This window comes from Phyllobates terribilis, unplaced genomic scaffold (genome assembly GCF_046119375.1).
Source record: "Phyllobates terribilis strain yellow unplaced genomic scaffold, ASM4611937v1 Scaffold_3__8_contigs__length_932513732, whole genome shotgun sequence".
Taxonomy (NCBI): Eukaryota; Metazoa; Chordata; class Amphibia; order Anura; family Dendrobatidae; genus Phyllobates; species Phyllobates terribilis.
In genome coordinates, this window is record NW_027362763.1 from 15,376,654 (window position 1) to 15,395,987 (window position 19,334).

The 19,334-nt window shown below is 46.2% G+C and overlaps 1 protein-coding gene across 2 annotated transcripts; it reads right to left on the reverse strand.

Moving 5' to 3' along the window:
• Positions 1 to 939: 939 nt before the first annotated feature.
• Positions 940 to 14,316, reverse strand: KRTCAP3 (keratinocyte associated protein 3). 2 transcript variants are annotated; one of them, XM_073673697.1, is made up of 7 exons: positions 14,228 to 14,316; positions 8,130 to 8,314; positions 6,787 to 6,846; positions 6,500 to 6,700; positions 2,557 to 2,691; positions 1,488 to 1,579; positions 940 to 1,106 (listed from the first exon to the last, which is right to left on the reverse strand). In XM_073673697.1, exons 1-6 carry the CDS (start codon positions 14,265 to 14,267, stop codon positions 1,502 to 1,504), a joined length of 699 nt encoding a protein of 232 aa, XP_073529798.1. In that variant the 5' UTR covers positions 14,268 to 14,316; the 3' UTR covers positions 940 to 1,106; positions 1,488 to 1,501. The 2 variants fall into 2 exon arrangements, with proteins under 2 accessions (XP_073529798.1, XP_073529797.1); XM_073673696.1 differs by having other exon boundaries at positions 1,488 to 1,585.
• Between the last annotated feature and the right edge of the window lie 5,018 nt (positions 14,317 to 19,334).

Below are 19,334 nucleotides of genomic sequence, written 5' to 3' on the forward strand. Positions count from 1 at the left end.
TCATGTCATCCCTGAGCTGCCATCTATTCATCCCCCCCTGTGTCATGTCATCCCTGAGCTGCCATCTATTCATCCCCCCCTGTGTCATGTCATCCCTGAGCTGCCATCTATTCATCCCCCCCTGTGTCATGTCATCCCTGAGCTGCCATCTATTCATCCCCCCCTGTGTCATGTCATCCCTGAGCTGCCATCTATTCATCCCCCCCTGTGTCATGTCATCCCTGAGCTGCCATCTATTCATCCCCCCCTGTGTCATGTCATCCCTGAGCTGCCATCTATTCATCCCCCCCTGTGTCATGTCATCCCTGAGCTGCCATCTATTCATCCCCCCCTGTGTCATGTCATCCCTGAGCTGCCATCTATTCATCCCCCCCTGTGTCATGTCATCTCTGAGCTGCGATCTATTCATCCCTCCCTGTGTCATGTCATCCCTGAGCTGCGATCTATTCCCCCCCCCTGTGTCATGTCATCCCTGAGCTGCGATCTATTCCCCCCCCCGTGTCATGTCATCCCTGAGCTGCGATCTATTCCCCCCCCCCCCGTGTCATGTCATCCCTGAGCTGCGATCTATTCCCCCCCTGTGTCATGTCATCCCTGAGCTGCGATTCCCTCCCAGGGCAGTGTCAGGAGCAGGTACTGTAGATGCGCCTCCTGACTCCTCCTGACTCCTCCCCTGTTATAGGATAGGCGGAGTCAGGCCAAGCACCAATGGAATCGATCACCAATGATCGACTCCTGATCATCTCATGTGGAACACATTGGAGGCGCAGCTAGTCACCCCCTGTATTTTAGGAGGGTTGGTTCTAGATCACTTTACAATTTGGTAAAATCTGGACATTTCCAGGACACCGCAGCAAACAGCAAGGATTGGCCCCCTACATTACAGGGACCCTGAAAAGAAGAATGTTCTACTTTTCCCTGACACTGAGGAGCCGGAAATAAGAAAGTCGGATTTATTCACAAAATATATCAGGAAAATACAGAACATGAGAATGTACAGCAAATAAAACTACTAATAAAAGCGCAAGTGAGACGTCAAACAAGAGGCCACGCGGCAGAGGACCTCCTGAACCTCCGGAGGCAGCAGCTCAGTCCATGCATCCAGCCTGTAATATAATGCAATAAGATCAGCAATCCTCCCCTACCCTCAGCCCACCGGCCCCATCGCTCGGCAATCCTCCCCCTCAGCAAACACAAGACCCCCAAAAGTTTGGCGATCCTCTCCTAGCCAACAAGCCCCATCGCTCAGCAATCCTAAGCTCCCCCACCGACATGCTCCCATTGGCTCAGCTTGGTGATCCTCCCCCCAGCTGACAAGCCCCCATTAGGTGACAATCCATCCCCCAGGCGTGCACCAGCAGGTCCCATCTCCAGCCCCAGGAGTCCAGGGAATGATCGATCTTTGCAGGGCTCCTGCCAATGGGTGAAGTCATGAGATACTATGGTACTCTACTCATCGCCCTGTGATCTCCACCAGGGACTCTCACCTCCAGGGTGACCACTATGCCTGAGCCTCGATGAGCTGGTGGGTTTCCGGCCTCGCTGCATCCTCCAGCCGCTCGTTCTCGGCCACCTGCTCCTGTAGCTGAGACATAATCATGTTAGCACAAGCTCATGTATTGGCCCCCGGTAACGTGCAGATACCGGCCTCTCATTTCTAGTAATTTCCCTAATTGTCTGGGAACCGGATTAGCAGGAATCTGTTAACTGCTCTGGAGTAAATCCACCCAGAAGTACCGCTGCGTCTTCCTCCTTGCCTCACAAATCAGCTGGCCTCAACCTCCAAGAATGGTGCTAGGGTAACCCCGTGTGAGGCCCAGAGTCACCACATCTGGTGCCCCCCTCACCACCAGTGCTGCATGAGGTACGGTCAGGGTGAATGGCCCAGGACCACCACATCTGGTGCCCCCCTCACCACCAGTGCTGCATGAGGTACGGTCAGGGTGAATGGCCCAGGACCACCACATCTGGTGCCCCCCTCACCACCAGTGCTGCATGAGGTACGGTCAGGGTGAATGGCCCAGGACCACCACATCTGGTGCCCCCCTCACCACCAGTGCTGCATGAGGTACGGTCAGGGTGAATGGCCCAGTACCACCACATCTGGTGCCCCCCTCACCACCAGTGCTGCATGAGGTATGGTCAGGGTGAATGGCCCAGGACCACCACATCTGGTGCCCCCCTCACCACCAGTGCTGCATGAGGTACGGTCATGGTGAATGGCCCAGGACCACCACATCTGGTGCCCCCCTCACCACCAGTGCTGCATGAGGTACGGTCATGGTGAATGGCCCAGGACCACCACATCTGGTGTTCCCCTCTCCACCAGAGCTGCTGGAGAATGGTGCTACATGAGGTACGGTCAGGTTGCAGGGCAGGGTGAATGGCCCAGGACCACCACATCTGGTGCCCCATCACACCCTGTGCAAATGGAGTATGGTGTTAGGATAACAACATGAGGTACAGCCGTGGTGGAGAGCAGTGTGAATGATGCACGACCACCTCCACTAGGTCTACACCACTGGGGCCATCTGATGGGCCCAGGTACAGACTTACCTTCTGCCGCAGATAAGTCTCTCCACAAGGACCAATCCCTCGAAGGATAAATGCCACCACACAACAGCGGATCGAGAGCCCGGCCTCCACTGCAGACAGGAACATGGAGGGGAACCAGAGAGCCAGCGTGGTGTCCTGCACAGAGGAAACATGGTGGTCACAGAAAGCTAAACATGGCAGGTCCACCACAGGAGGAGCAGTTATCGGGCAGCAGTGGTGTAACATGAGGATCGTGGACATGACTGCCCAAAACCATCACTGGTCTTTAGTGAAGTTAGTTTTATTATATGGCCAAAGGGGATGCGACAGCTACCCACTCTAGTTACACCCCTGCCATGAATGAGGAGATTGCCAGGCCACGGGGCAAGAAAGTGGAGGAGGAGTGATAGGCAGCATTGCCTGTAGTGGTACCACTGATCTTCACTGGATGGATAGGAGTCAGTCACTCTCAGTGATGGCCGCCTATCCATCACTAGAGATCAGCGGTGACATCACTGAGAATGCCTCCTATCCATCACCAGAGATCAGCGGTGACATCACTGAGAATGCCTCCTATCCATCACCAGAGATCAGCGGTGACATCACTGAGAATGCCGCCTATCCATCAACAGAGATCAGCGGTGACATCACTGAGAATGCCGCCTATCCATCACTAGAGATCAGAGGTGACATCACTGAGAATGCCTCCTATCCATCACTAGAGATCAGCGGTGACATCACTGAGAATGCCTCCTATCCATCAGTAGAGATCAGCGGTGACATCACTGAGAATGCCGCCTATCCATCACCAGAGATCAGAGGTGACATCACTGAGAATGCCTCCTATCCATCACCAGAGATCAGCGGTGACATCACTGAGAATGCCGCCTATCCATCACCAGAGATCAGTGGTGACATCACTGAGAATGCCTCCTATCCATCACCAGAGATCAGAGGTGACATCACTGAGAATGCCTCCTATCCATCACCAGAGATCAGAGGTGACATCACTGAGAATGCCTCCTATCCATCACCAGAGATCAGCGGTGACATCACTGAGAATGCCTCCTATCCATCACCAGAGATCAGCGGTGACATCACTGAGAATGCCTCCTATCCATCACTAGAGATCAGCGGTGACATCACTGAGAATGCCTCCTATCCATCACCAGAGATCAGAGGTGACATCACTGAGAATGCCTCCTATCCATCACCAGAGATCAGCGGTGACATCACTGAGAATGCCTCCTATCCATCACCAGAGATCAGAGGTGACATCACTGAGAATGCCGCCTATCCATCACCAGAGATCAGAGGTGACATCACTGAGAATGCCTCCTATCCATCACCAGAGATCAGCGGTGACATCACTGAGAATGCCTCCTATCCATCACCAGAGATCAGCGGTGACATCACTGAGAATGCCTCCTATCCATCACCAGAGATCAGAGGTGACATCACTGAGAATGCCTCCTATCCATCACTAGAGATCAGCGGTGACATCACTGAGAATGCCGCCTATCCATCACCAGAGATCAGAGGTGACATCACTGAGAATGCCTCCTATCCATCACCAGAGATCAGCGGTGACATCACTGAGAATGCCTCCTATCCATCACTAGAGATCAGCGGTGACATCACTGAGAATGCCGCCTATCCATCACCAGAGATCAGCGGTGACATCACTGAGAATGCCTCCTATCCATCACCAGAGATCAGCGGTGACATCACTGAGAATGCCTCCTATCCATCACCAGAGATCAGCGGTGACATCACTGAGAATGCCGCCTATCCATCACCAGAGATCAGCGGTGACATCACTGAGAATGCCACCTATCCATCACCAGAGATCAGCGGTGACATCACTGAGAATGCCTCCTATCCATCACCAGAGATCAGCGGTGACATCACTGAGAATGCCGCCTATCCATCACTAGAGATCAGCAGTGACATCACTGAGAATGCCTCCTATCCATCACCAGAGATCAGAGGTGACATCACTGAGAATGCCTCCTATCCATCACCAGAGATCAGCGGTGACATCACTGAGAATGCCGCCTATCCATCACTAGAGATCAGCGGTGACATCACTGAGAATGCCACCTATCCATCACCAGAGATCAGCGGTGACATCACTGAGAATGCCGCCTATCCATCACCAGAGATCAGCGGTGACATCACTGAGAATGCCTCCTATCCATCACTAGAGATCAGCGGTGACATCACTGAGAATGCCGCCTATCCATCACCAGAGATCAGAGGTGACATCACTGAGAATGCCGCCTATCCATCACCAGAGATCAGCGGTGACATCACTGAGAATGCCTCCTATCCATCACCAGAGATCAGCGGTGACATCACTGAGAATGCCGCCTATCCATCACCAGAGATCAGCGGTGACATCACTGAGAATGCCACCTATCCATCACCAGAGATCAGCGGTGACATCACTGAGAATGCCGCCTATCCATCACTAGAGATCAGCAGTGAAATCACTGAGAATGCCTCCTATCCATCACTAGAGATCAGCGGTGACATCACTGAGAATGCCGCCTATCCATCACCAGAGATCAGCGGTGACATCACTGAGAATGCCGCCTATCCATCACTAGAGATCAGCGGTGACATCACTGAGAATGCCACCTATCCATCACCAGAGATCAGCGGTGACATCACTGAGAATGCCGCCTATCCATCACTAGGGATCAGCGGTGACATCACTGAGAATGCCTCCTATCCATCACTAGAGATCAGCGGTGACATCACTGAGAATGCCGCCTATCCATCACTAGAGATCAGCGGTGACATCACTGAGAATGCCACCTATCCATCACCAGAGATCAGCGGTGACATCACTGAGAATGCCGCCTATCCATCACTAGAGATCAGCGGTGACATCACTGAGAATGCCTCCTATCCATCACTAGGGATCAGCGGTGACATCACTGAGAATGCCTCCTATCCATCACTAGAGATCAGCGGTGACATCACTGAGAATGCCTCCTATCCATCACCAGAGATCAGCGGTGACATCACTGAGAATGCCGCCTATCCATCACTAGAGATCAGCAGTGACATCACTGAGAATGCCTCCTATCCATCACCAGAGATCAGAGGTGACATCACTGAGAATGCCTCCTATCCATCACCAGAGATCAGCGGTGACATCACTGAGAATGCCGCCTATCCATCACCAGAGATCAGAGGTGACATCACTGAGAATGCCTCCTATCCATCACCAGAGATCAGCGGTGACATCACTGAGAATGCCTCCTATCCATCACCAGAGATCAGCGGTGACATCACTGAGAATGCCTCCTATCCATCACCAGAGATCAGCGGTGACATCACTGAGAATGCCGCCTATCCATCACTAGAGATCAGCGGTGACATCACTGAGAATGCCACCTATCCATCACCAGAGATCAGCGGTGACATCACTGAGAATGCCGCCTATCCATCACTAGAGATCAGCGGTGACATCACTGAGAATGCCACCTATCCATCACCAGAGATCAGCGGTGACATCACTGAGAATGCCGCCTATCCATCACTAGGGATCAGCGGTGACATCACTGAGAATGCCGCCTATCCATCACTAGAGATCAGCGGTGACATCACTGAGAATGCCTCCTATCCATCACCAGAGATCAGCGGTGACATCACTGAGAATGCCGCCTATCCATCACCAGAGATCAGCGGTGACATCACTGAGAATGCCGCCTATCCATCACTAGGGATCAGCGGTGACATCACTGAGAATGCCACCTATCCATCACCAGAGATCAGCGGTGACATCACTGAGAATGCCGCCTATCCATCACCAGAGATCAGCGGTGACATCACTGAGAATGCCTCCTATCCATCACCAGAGATCAGCGGTGACATCACTGAGAATGCCGCCTATCAGTAGATAATACCGTTGCATATAGAGAGGTGTTGGCTGCAGACAGAATGCACTTACATAAATCCGTGTTGTGTCGAAAGGGCACTCGTTGCTCATGATAACGGAGCGGGTGTCTGCAGGTAAAACCGTTGTGTTGCACCCAGAAATCAGGTTCTTGCCTCCATTTGCAATGGTCAATGAGACAGTCAGGACAAGACCCATGAAACAAGCTGCCGAGAGCAGGGCGTTCAACAGGGCGAGGACCAGAAGTGACCAGTGCTGCAGACAGACAGATGGGTGATCAGGAGACGGATGGGAAGTGTCAGCAGCAGTGTATGGAACAGACAGTCATGGAGGAGACTCACGATTTTGGCACAGCCCAGGTTGCGGGAGGCAAGGATGGCACAGATTCCTGTTGTGATGCTCTGCAGAAATACGTATCAATATGAGAAAAGTAGGCGGCGCAGGGGAAGGAAAAAACACAGTTTTGGAATAATGACGTGCACCACCTAGAGTGGACCTGCACGGAGTTTATTTTGCCCCCACATACAGTGCTGTGCAAACGTCTTAGGCAGGTGTGGAGAAAAAGCAAGAAGAAGAGTCATACATAGAAGGATTAATTGTATCTTGATAAATAAACTAAATGACTAAAAAGAAAAAAAAAAAAGTGTAAATCCTTGTCCGCATTGTCTGGTGGCCGGCCGCCGCCGCCTCAGTCGTCCGCATTGTCTGGTGGCCGGCCGCCGCCGCCTCAGTCGTCCGCATTGTCTGGTGGCCGGCCGCCGCCGCCTCAGTCGTCCGCATTGTCTGGTGGCCGGCCGCCGCCGCCGCCTCAGTCGTCCGCATTGTCTGGTGGCCGGCCGCCGCCGCCGCCTCAGTCGTCCGCATTGTCTGGTGGCCGGCCGCCGCCGCCGCCTCAGTCGTCCGCATTGTCTGGTGGCCGGCCGCCGCCGCCTCAGTCGTCCGCATTGTCTGGTGGCCGGCCGCCGCCGCCTCAGTCGTCCGCATTGTCTGGTGGCCGGCCGCCGCCGCCTCAGTCGTCCGCATTGTCTGGTGGCCGGCCGCCGCCGCCGCCTCAGTCGTCCGCATTGTCTGGTGGCCGGCCGCCGCCGCCGCCTCAGTCGTCCGCATTGTCTGGTGGCCGGCCGCCGCCGCCGCCTCAGTCGTCCGCATTGTCTGGTGGCCGGCCGCCGCCGCCTCAGTCATCCGCATTGTCTGGTGGCCGGCCGCCGCCGCCGCCTCAGTCGTCCGCATTGTCTGGTGGCCGGCCGCCGCCGCCTCAGTCATCCGCATTGTCTGGTGGCCGGCCGCCGCCGCCTCAGTCATCCGCATTGTCTGGTGGCCGGCCGCCGCCTCAGTCGTCCGCATTGTCTGGTGGCCGCCGCCGCCGCCTCAGTCGTCCGCATTGTCTGGTGGCCGGCCGCCGCCTCAGTCGTCCGCATTGTCTGGTGGCCGGCCGCCGCGGACAGACTGTACAAGTGACGGCAGCGAGGGGGCAGTCACCAGATGCTGATGGATTTACATTTCTCTTTATTGTTATCACTTCACAAGACAAAGTGATTAAAGAAAACAATTACAACTTCTATGTATGGAGCTTCTTACGCTGTACTTTTTTACCCCGTCACACTTGCCTATACCATCTCTTGCACTGTACTCCAGAGGGGGCGCTCTTCATGACTGCACCCCCGGGGCATCAGCAGCTACTCACCAGCAGCCCAGACACCACAGAGATGATGTTGGCGGCGCAGTATTCAGGGCTCACCCTCTTCTCTGGGTTGGCCACATGCCGCAGGACGGTACCATGAACGATGGCGCCCAAGATGAAGTTGACATGACCAACGAATATCAGCGCGATCCCAGTTCGCATCAAGTGCCGAGGGCCCTTCACCACATCTAATTTATAAGGAGAGAAGAACCACAAGTGACCTCATGGGAGAGAGCTACCCCTGTAACAACGATCATCCATAGGAGAGAATGACTTCCAATGACTGCAGAGCTGAGATCATTAATGCTGCTCATCCCTGATAGCAAGAAGAAGTTGGACGGTGAGGCCGGGGTCTGCAATCTTCATACAAAGACCCTATGGAAAATGATGATTACTTACCGGTAATCGGATTTTCCAGAACCCACGACAGCACCATGGAGAGAGAGGATCCACCCACAAGGACAGGAAACCCTACTGCTTTAAAAAGGCGGAGCCCTTTAGCATGCTTTAGCGGTTCCCCAGCACCTAAATCCAACCTGAAGTGCTTGAAAAAAAAAAAAAAAAAGGTGGAGGGTGGAGACCACGTGGTGGCCCTACAGATTTGTTCAAGAGAAGCGTTGGCCCTCTCTGCCCAGGATGTAGAAACAGCTCTTGAGGAGTGTACTATTAAATTAGCGAGGGGGGAGGTTGAACCCCACAAAGTGCAAGCCAGAGCAATCCCTGTCCTGACCCATCGGGCTATGGACCCTTTGGACGCAGCCTGGCCTCCTGCGATCCTGAAATAGAACCAACAGGGAGGTAGATTTTCTGAATGCTCTAGTTGACTAAATATTGTAAGAGGCATCTCCTGCCTCCAGGGTGTGAAACTCTTCCTCCCTGGGATCTGTGAAAGGTTGTTACTACCTTGGGGTGGAAGGCCGGGTCAGAGCCAAGCATGACCCTATCCGGTAAGAAACGAGTAAAATGGTTGGTTTAACGATGGTGCTTGCATTTCCCCCCCATCGTTCTAGCTGATGCAAGGGCCATTTTCAGAGTAAAACCTTAGGCCACGGCCCCACTATCAGTATTTGGTCAGTATTTTTTCTCAGGAGTGGGAACCAAAACCAGGAGTGGGTGATCAATGCAGAATCGGTGACTTGTTTCTATCATACCTTTTCTCTGATTGTTCCTCACCTGGTTTTGGCTCAGACAAAATAGTGATAGTGGGGCTGTGGCCTTTCGGGCAATCTAATAGGGGCTCGAATGGAGCTTTGACTAGGGCTTTAGGGGTGATCAGAAATTTTCTGGTCAAAGAGGGCCCCCAGTGCTGCAGTTTGGACTTTAAGGGTACTCTTTTTTTCAACCCTGCCACCCTTTTTGTAAAATTCTAGAATAGGAATCCAGGGGACCTTGTTATTTTAACGTGTCTGACCCTGAAAAGTTTACAAACTTTTTGCATGTTCTATAGTAAATATTAGACGTAATTTTTTTCTCTGGATTTCAAGGGGTGGAGATTAAACTTTTCTGAGCAACCTCTAACGGTTAGAAGTTTCTGCTCAAGCGCCATGCCGTCAAATAATATGGGCCGCTAGGATAGGAGATCTGGGATCTCCGGAAGTACCCATGTACTCCCACTGCTAATCGATGTAGCCAGGTGAATCCTGTTCCCCTGGGCCAGAAGGGGGCTATTAATATTAATTCGGCCGAGTTTTCCGGAGAACCATCGGGATTAAGGATATTGGGGGGGGGAAGGCATAAACTAGCTCCTTTCGGCCATCTGTGGAGAAGGGCGTTTACGCCATAGGGACGGTCTTTTGGGTTTGTTCTCTTTTCCCCTTAGATAACCTGCAGATATTGACCTTAAGTTTTCTTCTGCTAAGGATATTATCTTGCTTCTATCATGAGATCTCTTGAGCTCGTGCCTCCCTGTTTATATAGGCCCCTGCTGTTTTGTTGAGCTGTAGAACGTTTACATGGTGGCCCTTCACATCTGGTAGAGTTTCCGGTAACGCCAGCCTACTTGCTCTCTTCTGTTGGAGGATGAATCTATTAAATCCTGAGGCCATCCCCCTTGGAAGGATTTTTCCATTTGCTCCCAGCCAAAAAGTACTTGCCTCTGTGGTCATTTCTTTGGGATTTCAAATTTCCCATGGAAGTCCAAGACAAATTAATCTCAGGTTGCCACCACCTTAACACCTTACTGATATGGTCAGTAATAGTATGTCCCTGTGCCCTCGGCCTTATAGACCAGATACGTACTACTGAAAATACAACCAGTCTATAGCTATATTGGTGTTTGTGGGAGAAGGTGCTTCCCACAAGCCCCAAGGAGTGCCAACTCATAATACACATATCAAAATGAGAAGAGAGAGTTTTAAATCGGCATAAAATTGAATTTTATTACATAATTCATCCAGATATAAAAAGAGTATTCACACAATAAATAGAGAATAAAGTGCATGGAGATAGCAGAGATAACCACCGGTGTCAATAGTTCTACATATAGATAAGACTCATGTAATCTACAAATAGTAGGTAGAAAATAATATGGCAAAGCTAAATTAGCTAATGAGTTTGGTTATCAGTCCTATGGAAAATGTGATTATATGGTTCCAGTAAGCAAAGTAGTTTCCAAATAGGACTGATATATATATATATAATTTTTTTTTTTTTTTTTTTTTTTTTTTTTTTTTTTTTACACAAACCCCAGTGTATGGCCTGACATCAAGTTATCTCTTGGAGATTAAGAGTCATCGTTGGTCTTACCAAGTAGGTGAGCCAAAAATGGCACCAGCGGTTTGGATGAGCAATGGCGTATCCCAGCGTGCCCTGACGCGCGTTTCGCGGCCTCCTATTGCCGCTTCCTCAAGGGGAGTGAGGAGAGGTAGCGAAGCTGTGCGGGTGCGATCGCTGCCAGGAGTTTGGTATCACCTCATCTGGAAAGACCTGACCTATAAAACTGTCCCACTAGTTAACCCCTTTTAGTGAACACTAAAAAAAAAAGGAACGCGATAAAAATGTTACCGCTGAAAACGTCATCTTGTCCCGCAAAAAAGAAGCCGTCATACAGCTCCATCAGCCGAAAAATAAGTTATAGCTCTCAGACTAAAGAGATGCAAAAAAAAAAAAAAAAAAATTCTATAAAATAGTTTGTAAAAGCGCCAAAACATAAAAATATGTCGTGTCACTGTAAGAATAATGACCTGAAGAATAAATCTGCCTTATCAATTTTACCACACGCAGTACGGCATAAAATAAAAAAAAATACACAGAATTCCAGAATTGTTGGCTTTTGTTTATTCTGCCTCCCAAAAATTGGAATAGAAAGCGATCAAAAAATGTCATTTGTCCGAAAATGGCACCAATAACAACGTCAAGTCATCCCGCAAAGAACAAGCCGTCACATGACTGTCGGCCGAAATATGGAGAAATGATTGCAAAAAAAAAAAGCGATATGGCGACTAGTATTGAGTGCTCGCTACTGGAGTTTGCATCGGGTGCTCGGGTATGCACTGAGTATCGCGGGTGCTCGAGTGACATGCTCGTTAGCAGCGAGCCACAGGCTGGAGGAGCAGGTTCTAACTAAAAACCTGTATAGTGGTAAATGCAGTTATATCGCCCCCTGCCTGCAGCTGCGTGCCCCTGTAGGTCACTAGATTGAAGAGAATTATAGGAGAAAAACAAAACTACAAAGTAAAAGTTTTTTTTCTCCATAAAGTTAGTAAAGAGTTCAGGAGCGTCTTTAAACGCAATGAGGGCGGAGATCTCACAAAATCACATTAGATTTGCTTCGACACTTGAACGCAGAAAAAAAAAAAAAACAGCATTTACACTACATGTGAACACGACCTAGATGTATAAGCAAAGTGGATGGGATTTCATGAAAACTGCACCCTCGGTGCTGTTGAACTCTGCAGTTTTGGTGTCTTATTATTTTTCTCTAGATTATTCTATATGGAGCCTGAAAAAAAAAAAAAAAAACTTGCATTTTTAATTGCAGAATCAAAGCTTTTTTGTAGTATTAAAAAAAAGAAAATGCGGCTTCACATCTGCACCAAAAATGCATCAAATAAGGGGAAAAGGCATAAAAAAAACCCAGGGAAGATTGTTATGGCACTGTGAAAGCGGCCTCATCGTTACATTTTTATTGCATTTTTTATGGGTTAATGGAAACTTGTAAAAAAGTGACTTTTTTTTTTTTTTTTTTTTTTTTAATCGTCATTTACCGATCCACAGAAATAATCTGATCGCTGTGTTGTGCAGGTCGTTATGATTACATGGCATTTGCTGATTTGTAATGTATTAAAAGAAAAAGTGCAGTAAAAGTCATTATTGTAGTTTTGACTATTATTTTTGTTTTTTTTCCTTCTCCCTCTATGATACAGGCTCATAGAGATGCTGTGGTATATGGAGCTGTACCTCTGTGTACCGGTATCGTCTGCCTGTGGTTTAGGAGAATACATTGCACATCACAGAACATGCCCTCGTCAGTGCTGCCTGTGGCTTGTAGGGTTTGCTCCTGCCTACAGTGGCACAGGTTGGGTGTTTGAATCCCAGGGACATCAGATCTCAGGAAAAGAAGAGCGAATTATGTAATTCAGGGGTCCCCAAACTTTGGCTCGCAGTTCCCCACTGTGTGGCTCCCGGGCCCCTGGCTGTCTGCCAGATTGGGAGTTAGACATCTATGAAGTGCCGGGCTGCAGGTGATAGATGTGATCCTCTGTGGGCCACTCACAGGTTGTTTGCTCGTGTACTGGGGGGGGATTACAGAGAAGTCTGGGGGGTCTGGAGGTGGACATCACTACTCAGGGGGTCTGGTTGTGGCTCTCAAGGTCAGAAAGGTCGTGGGGGCACTGATTGAATGGAATGAGTATGTAGAGAACAGAAAGACACCACCCAAGTCAGGGGTGGAGAAGGAGGCGCTACTGAGCAGCAGACACGGCAGGAGAGAGTGCGCAGAGCGAGTGGAAGGCGGGACATTGCCCCGACCTCCCAGGACATTGGGACAGCTCCAACAAGTCAGGACCTCTGGGAGCTGCGGTGATGGGACAAAGAAGATGTGAGGACAAAGAAGATGCGAGGGCTGTGAAGTTGTGCAGTTAAGCAGAGGTGGGGCCAACTTCAGTGTAAAATTAGCCTCAATTACATCCTCTGCCCCCACCTTCATTACTACATCCTCCAGCACCCACGCCCCAGTTACGTCCTCCGGCGCAACAACCGACCCCTCAGTTACATCCTCAAGCGTCCCCCACCCCTTCTGTTATTACACCCTCTGGCGCCCCTTCGCGTTAGGCAGGGGATGCCGGGGCACGTAATAACTCAGTTAATGTCTCTCGCCTCAGATATTGCATCCCATGGCGTCTCCCACCTCTCGCCTCAGTCATGGCGTCCCCCGCCTCAGTCATGGCGTCCCATGGCATCCCCCACCTCTCGCCTCAGTCATGGCGTCCCCCGCCTCAGTCATGGCGTCCCATGGCATCCCCCACCTCTCGCCTCAGTCATGGCGTCCCCCGCCTCAGTCATGGCGTCCCATGGCATCCCCCACCTCTCGCCTCAGTCATGGCATCCCCAACCTCAGTCATGGCGTCCCCCGCCTCTCACCTCAGTCATGGCGTCCCCCGCCTCTCACCTCAGTCATGGCGTCCCATGGCATCCCCCACCTCTCGCCTCAGTCATGGCGTCCCCCGCCTCAGTCATGGCGTCCCATGGCATCCCCCACCTCTCGCCTCAGTCATGGCATCCCCCGCCTCAGTCATGGCGTCCCCCGCCTCAGTCATGGCGTCCCCCACCTCTCGCCTCAGTCATGGCATCCCCAACCTCAGTCATGGCGTCCCCCGCCTCTCACCTCAGTCATGGCGTCCCCCGCCTCAGTTATTACGTCCCGTGGCGTCTCTCGCCTCAGTTATTACTACGTCCCCCAACCATCCTTCTGTTATTACTTCCTCCAGCATAGACCCCCACCTCAGTTATCACATCCTCCCGCGTCCCCCTTTGTAACATGCTAGCACTGCCCCATGCCTGCCTCAGCTCTGCAGTATAACCCTCATCATCCTCCCAGCTGCTATAACCTCTCTGTTACCTGCTTATTACTGCTGGGATTCTCTTATTAAGCTTGTACTCACTGAAGCCGCACGGCTGCCCCTTACTCCTGCCGGCCGCCATGTCTCCTCTCACCTGGAACAAACCTGAGCTGGGGGGTCACATGACTCCTAGCAAGCCACGCCCACTGACATCACAACTCACCTGTGCAGGTAGAAACCCAGGTGGAAACAGACGGCAGCTCTGTCAGGAAGACGCCTGATCCTCCATGTGTGCGGCTCCATCCACTGCTATATATGACCTGTACATTATATATGTCCTGTACGTTACATTATATATGACCTGTACATTATATATGACCTGCACGTTACATTATATATGTCCTGTACGTTACATTATATATGTCCTGTACGTTACATTATATATGTCCTGTACGTTACATTATATATGACCTGTACGTTACATTATATATGTCCTGTACGTTACATTATATATGACCTGTACGTTACATTATATATGTCCTGTACGTTACATTATATATGTCCTGTACGTTACATTATATATGACCTGTACGTTACATTATATATGTCCTGTACGTTACATTATATATGACCTGCACGTTACATTATATATGTCCTGTACGTTACATTATATATGACCTGTACGTTACATTATATATGTCCTGCACGTTACATTATATATGTCCTGCACGTTACATTATATATGTCCTGTACGTTACATTATATATGTCCTGCACGTTACATTATATATGACCTGCACGTTACATTATATATGACCTGTACGTTACATTATATATGACCTGTACGTTACATTATATATGTCCTGCACGTTACATTATATATGTCCTGCACGTTACATTATATATGTCCTGCACGTTACATTATATATGTCCTGTACGTTACATTATATATGACCTGTACGTTACATTATATATGTCCTGTACGTTACATTATATATGACCTGCACGTTACATTATATATGACCTGTACGTTACATTATATATGTCCTGTACGTTACATTATATATGACCTGCACGTTACATTATATATGACCTGTACGTTACATTATATATGTCCTGCACGTTACATTATATATGTCCTGTACGTTACATTATATATGACCTGCACGTTACATTATATATGTCCTGCACGTTACATTATATATGACCTGCACGTTACATTATATATGACCTGTACGTTACATTATATATGTCCTGTACGTTACATTATATATGACCTGCACGTTACATTATATATGACCTGCACGTTACATTATATATGACCTGTACGTTACATTATATATGTCCTGCACGTTACATTATATATGTCCTGTACGTTACATTATATATGACCTGTACGTTACATTATATATGACCTGCACGTTACATTATATATGTCCTGTACGTTACATTATATATGACCTGTACGTTACATTATATATGTCCTGTACGTTACATTATATATGTCCTGTACGTTACATTATATATGTCCTGTACGTTACATTATATATGTCCTGTACGTTACATTATATATGACCTGCACGTTACATTATATATGACCTGCACGTTACATTATATATGACCTGTACGTTACATTATATATGTCCTGTACGTTACATTATATATGTCCTGTACGTTACATTATATATGTCCTGTACGTTACATTATATATGTCCTGTACGTTACATTATATATGTCCTGTACGTTACATTATATATGTCCTGCACGTTACATTATATATGACCTGTACATTATATATGACCTGTACATTATATATGTCCTGTACGTTACATTATATATGTCCTGCACGTTACATTATATATGTCCTGCACGTTACATTATATATGTCCTGTACGTTACATTATATATGTCCTGCACGTTACATTATATATGACCTGTACGTTACATTATATATGACCTGCACGTTACATTATATATGACCTGTACGTTACATTATATACGACCTGTACGTTACATTATATATGTCCTGTACGTTACATTATATACGACCTGCACGTTACATTATATATGTCCTGTACGTTACATTATATATGACCTGTACGTTACATTATATATGTCCTGTACGTTACATTATATATGTCCTGTACGTTACATTATATATGACCTGTACGTTACATTATATATGTCCTGTACGTTACATTATATATGACCTGCACGTTACATTATATATGTCCTGTACGTTACATTATATATGTCCTGTACGTTACATTATATATGACCTGTACGTTACATTATATATGTCCTGTACGTTACATTATATATGACCTGTACGTTACATTATATATGACCTGTACATTATATATGACCTGCACGTTACATTATATATGACCTGTACGTTACATTATATATGACCTGTACGTTACATTATATATGACCTGTACGTTACATTATATATGTCCTGTACGTTACATTATATATGTCCTGTACGTTACATTATATATGACCTGTACGTTACATTATATATGTCCTGTACGTTACATTATATATGTCCTGTACGTTACATTATATATGTCCTGTACGTTACATTATATATGTCCTGTACGTTACATTATATATGACCTGTACGTTACATTATATATGACCTGTACGTTACATTATATATGTCCTGTACGTTACATTATATATGACCTGCACGTTACATTATATATGACCTGTACGTTACATTATATATGTCCTGTACGTTACATTATATATGACCTGTACGTTACATTATATATGACCTGTACGTTACATTATATATGTCCTGTACGTTACATTATATATGTCCTGTACGTTACATTATATATGACCTGTACGTTACATTATATATGACCTGTACGTTACATTATATATGTCCTGTACGTTACATTATATATGTCCTGTACGTTACATTATATACGACCTGCACGTTACATTATATATGTCCTGTACGTTACATTATATATGACCTGTACGTTACATTATATATGTCCTGTACGTTACATTATATATGTCCTGTACGTTACATTATATACGACCTGCACGTTACATTATATATGTCCTGTACGTTACATTATATATGACCTGTACGTTACATTATATATGTCCTGTACGTTACATTATATATGTCCTGTACGTTACATTATATATGTCCTGCACGTTACATTATATACGACCTGTACGTTACATTATATATGACCTGTACATTATATATGACCTGTACGTTACATTATATATGTCCTGTACATTATATATGACCTGTACGTTACATTATATATGACCTGTACATTATATATGTCCTGCACGTTACATTATATATGACCTGTACATTATATATGTCCTGTACATTATATATGTCCTGCACGTTACATTATATATGACCTGTACATTATATATGACCTGTACGTTACATTATATATGACCTGTACATTATATATGACCTGTACATTATATATGTCCTGCACGTTACATTATATATGACCTGTACATTATATATGTCCTGTACATTATATATGTCCTGCACGTTACATTATATATGACCTGTACATTATATATGACCTGTACGTTACATTATATATGACCTGTACATTATATATGACCTGTACGTTACATTATATATGACCTGTACGTTACATTATATATGTCCTGTACATTATATATGACCTGCACGTTACATTATATATGACCTGCATGTTACATTATATATGTCCTGTACATTATATATGACCTGCACGTTACATTATATATGACCTGCATGTTACATTATATATGTCCTGTACATTATATATGACCTGCACGTTACATTATATATGTCCTGTACGTTACATTATATATGTCCTGCACGTTACATTATATATGACCTGTACGTTACATTATATATGACCTGCACGTTACATTATATATGACCTGCACGTTACATTATATATGACCTGTACATTATATATGTCCTGTACGTTACATTATATATGACCTGTACGTTACATTATATATGACCTGCACGTTACATTATATATGTCCTGTACGTTACATTATATATGTCCTGTACGTTACATTATATATGTCCTGTACGTTACATTATATATGACCTGTACGTTACATTATATATGTCCTGTACGTTACATTATATATGACCTGTACGTTACATTATATATGTCCTGTACGTTACATTATATATGACCTGTACGTTACATTATATATGACCTGTACATTATATATGTCCTGTACGTTACATTATATATGACCTGCACGTTACATTATATATGACCTGTACGTTACATTATATATGACCTGTACGTTACATTATATATGACCTGTACGTTACATTATATATGACCTGCACGTTACATTATATATGACCTGTACGTTACATTATATATGACCTGTACGTTACATTATATATGACCCGTACGTTACATTATATATGTCCTGTACGTTACATTATATATGACCTGCACGTTACATTATATATGACCTGCACGTTACATTATATATGTCCTGTACGTTACATTATATATGACCTGTACGTTACATTATATATGACCTGTACGTTACATTATATATGACCCGTACGTTACATTATATATGTCCTGTACGTTACATTATATATGACCTGCACGTTACATTATATATGACCTGTACGTTACATTATATATGTCCTGTACGTTACATTATATATGACCTGTACGTTACATTATATATGACCTGTACGTTACATTATATATGTCCTGCACGTTACATTATATATGTCCTGCACGTTACATTATATATGACCCGTACGTTACATTATATATGACCCGTACGTTACATTATATATGACCCGTACGTTACATTATATATGACCCGTACGTTACATTATATATGACCCGTACGTTACATTATATATGACCTGTACGTTACATTATATATGACCTGTACGTTACATTATATATGACCTGTACGTTACATTATATATGACCTGTACGTTACATTATATATGTCCTGTACGTTACATTATATATGTCCTGTACGTTACATTATATATGACCTGTACGTTACATTATATACGACCTGTACGTTACATTATATACGACCTGTACGTTACATTATATATGTCCTGTACGTTACATTATATATGTCCTGTACGTTACATTATATATGACCTGTACATTATATATGACCTGTACGTTACATTATATATGACCTGCACGTTACAT

Excerpts from the sequence above, each read along its gene's own strand:
- KRTCAP3 (XM_073673696.1), bottom strand. The coding sequence starts at position 14,267 with ATGGCGGCCGGCAGGAGTAAGGGGCAGCCGTGCGGCTTCA. Across the intron at positions 6,847-8,129 it reads CTGTGGTGTCTGGGCTGCTG|AGCATCACAACAGGAATCTG; the intron begins GTGAGTAGCTGC and ends GTATTTCTGCAG. Across the intron at positions 1,586-2,556 it reads AGACTTATCTGCGGCAGAAG|CTACAGGAGCAGGTGGCCGA; the intron begins GTAAGTCTGTAC and ends ATTATGTCTCAG.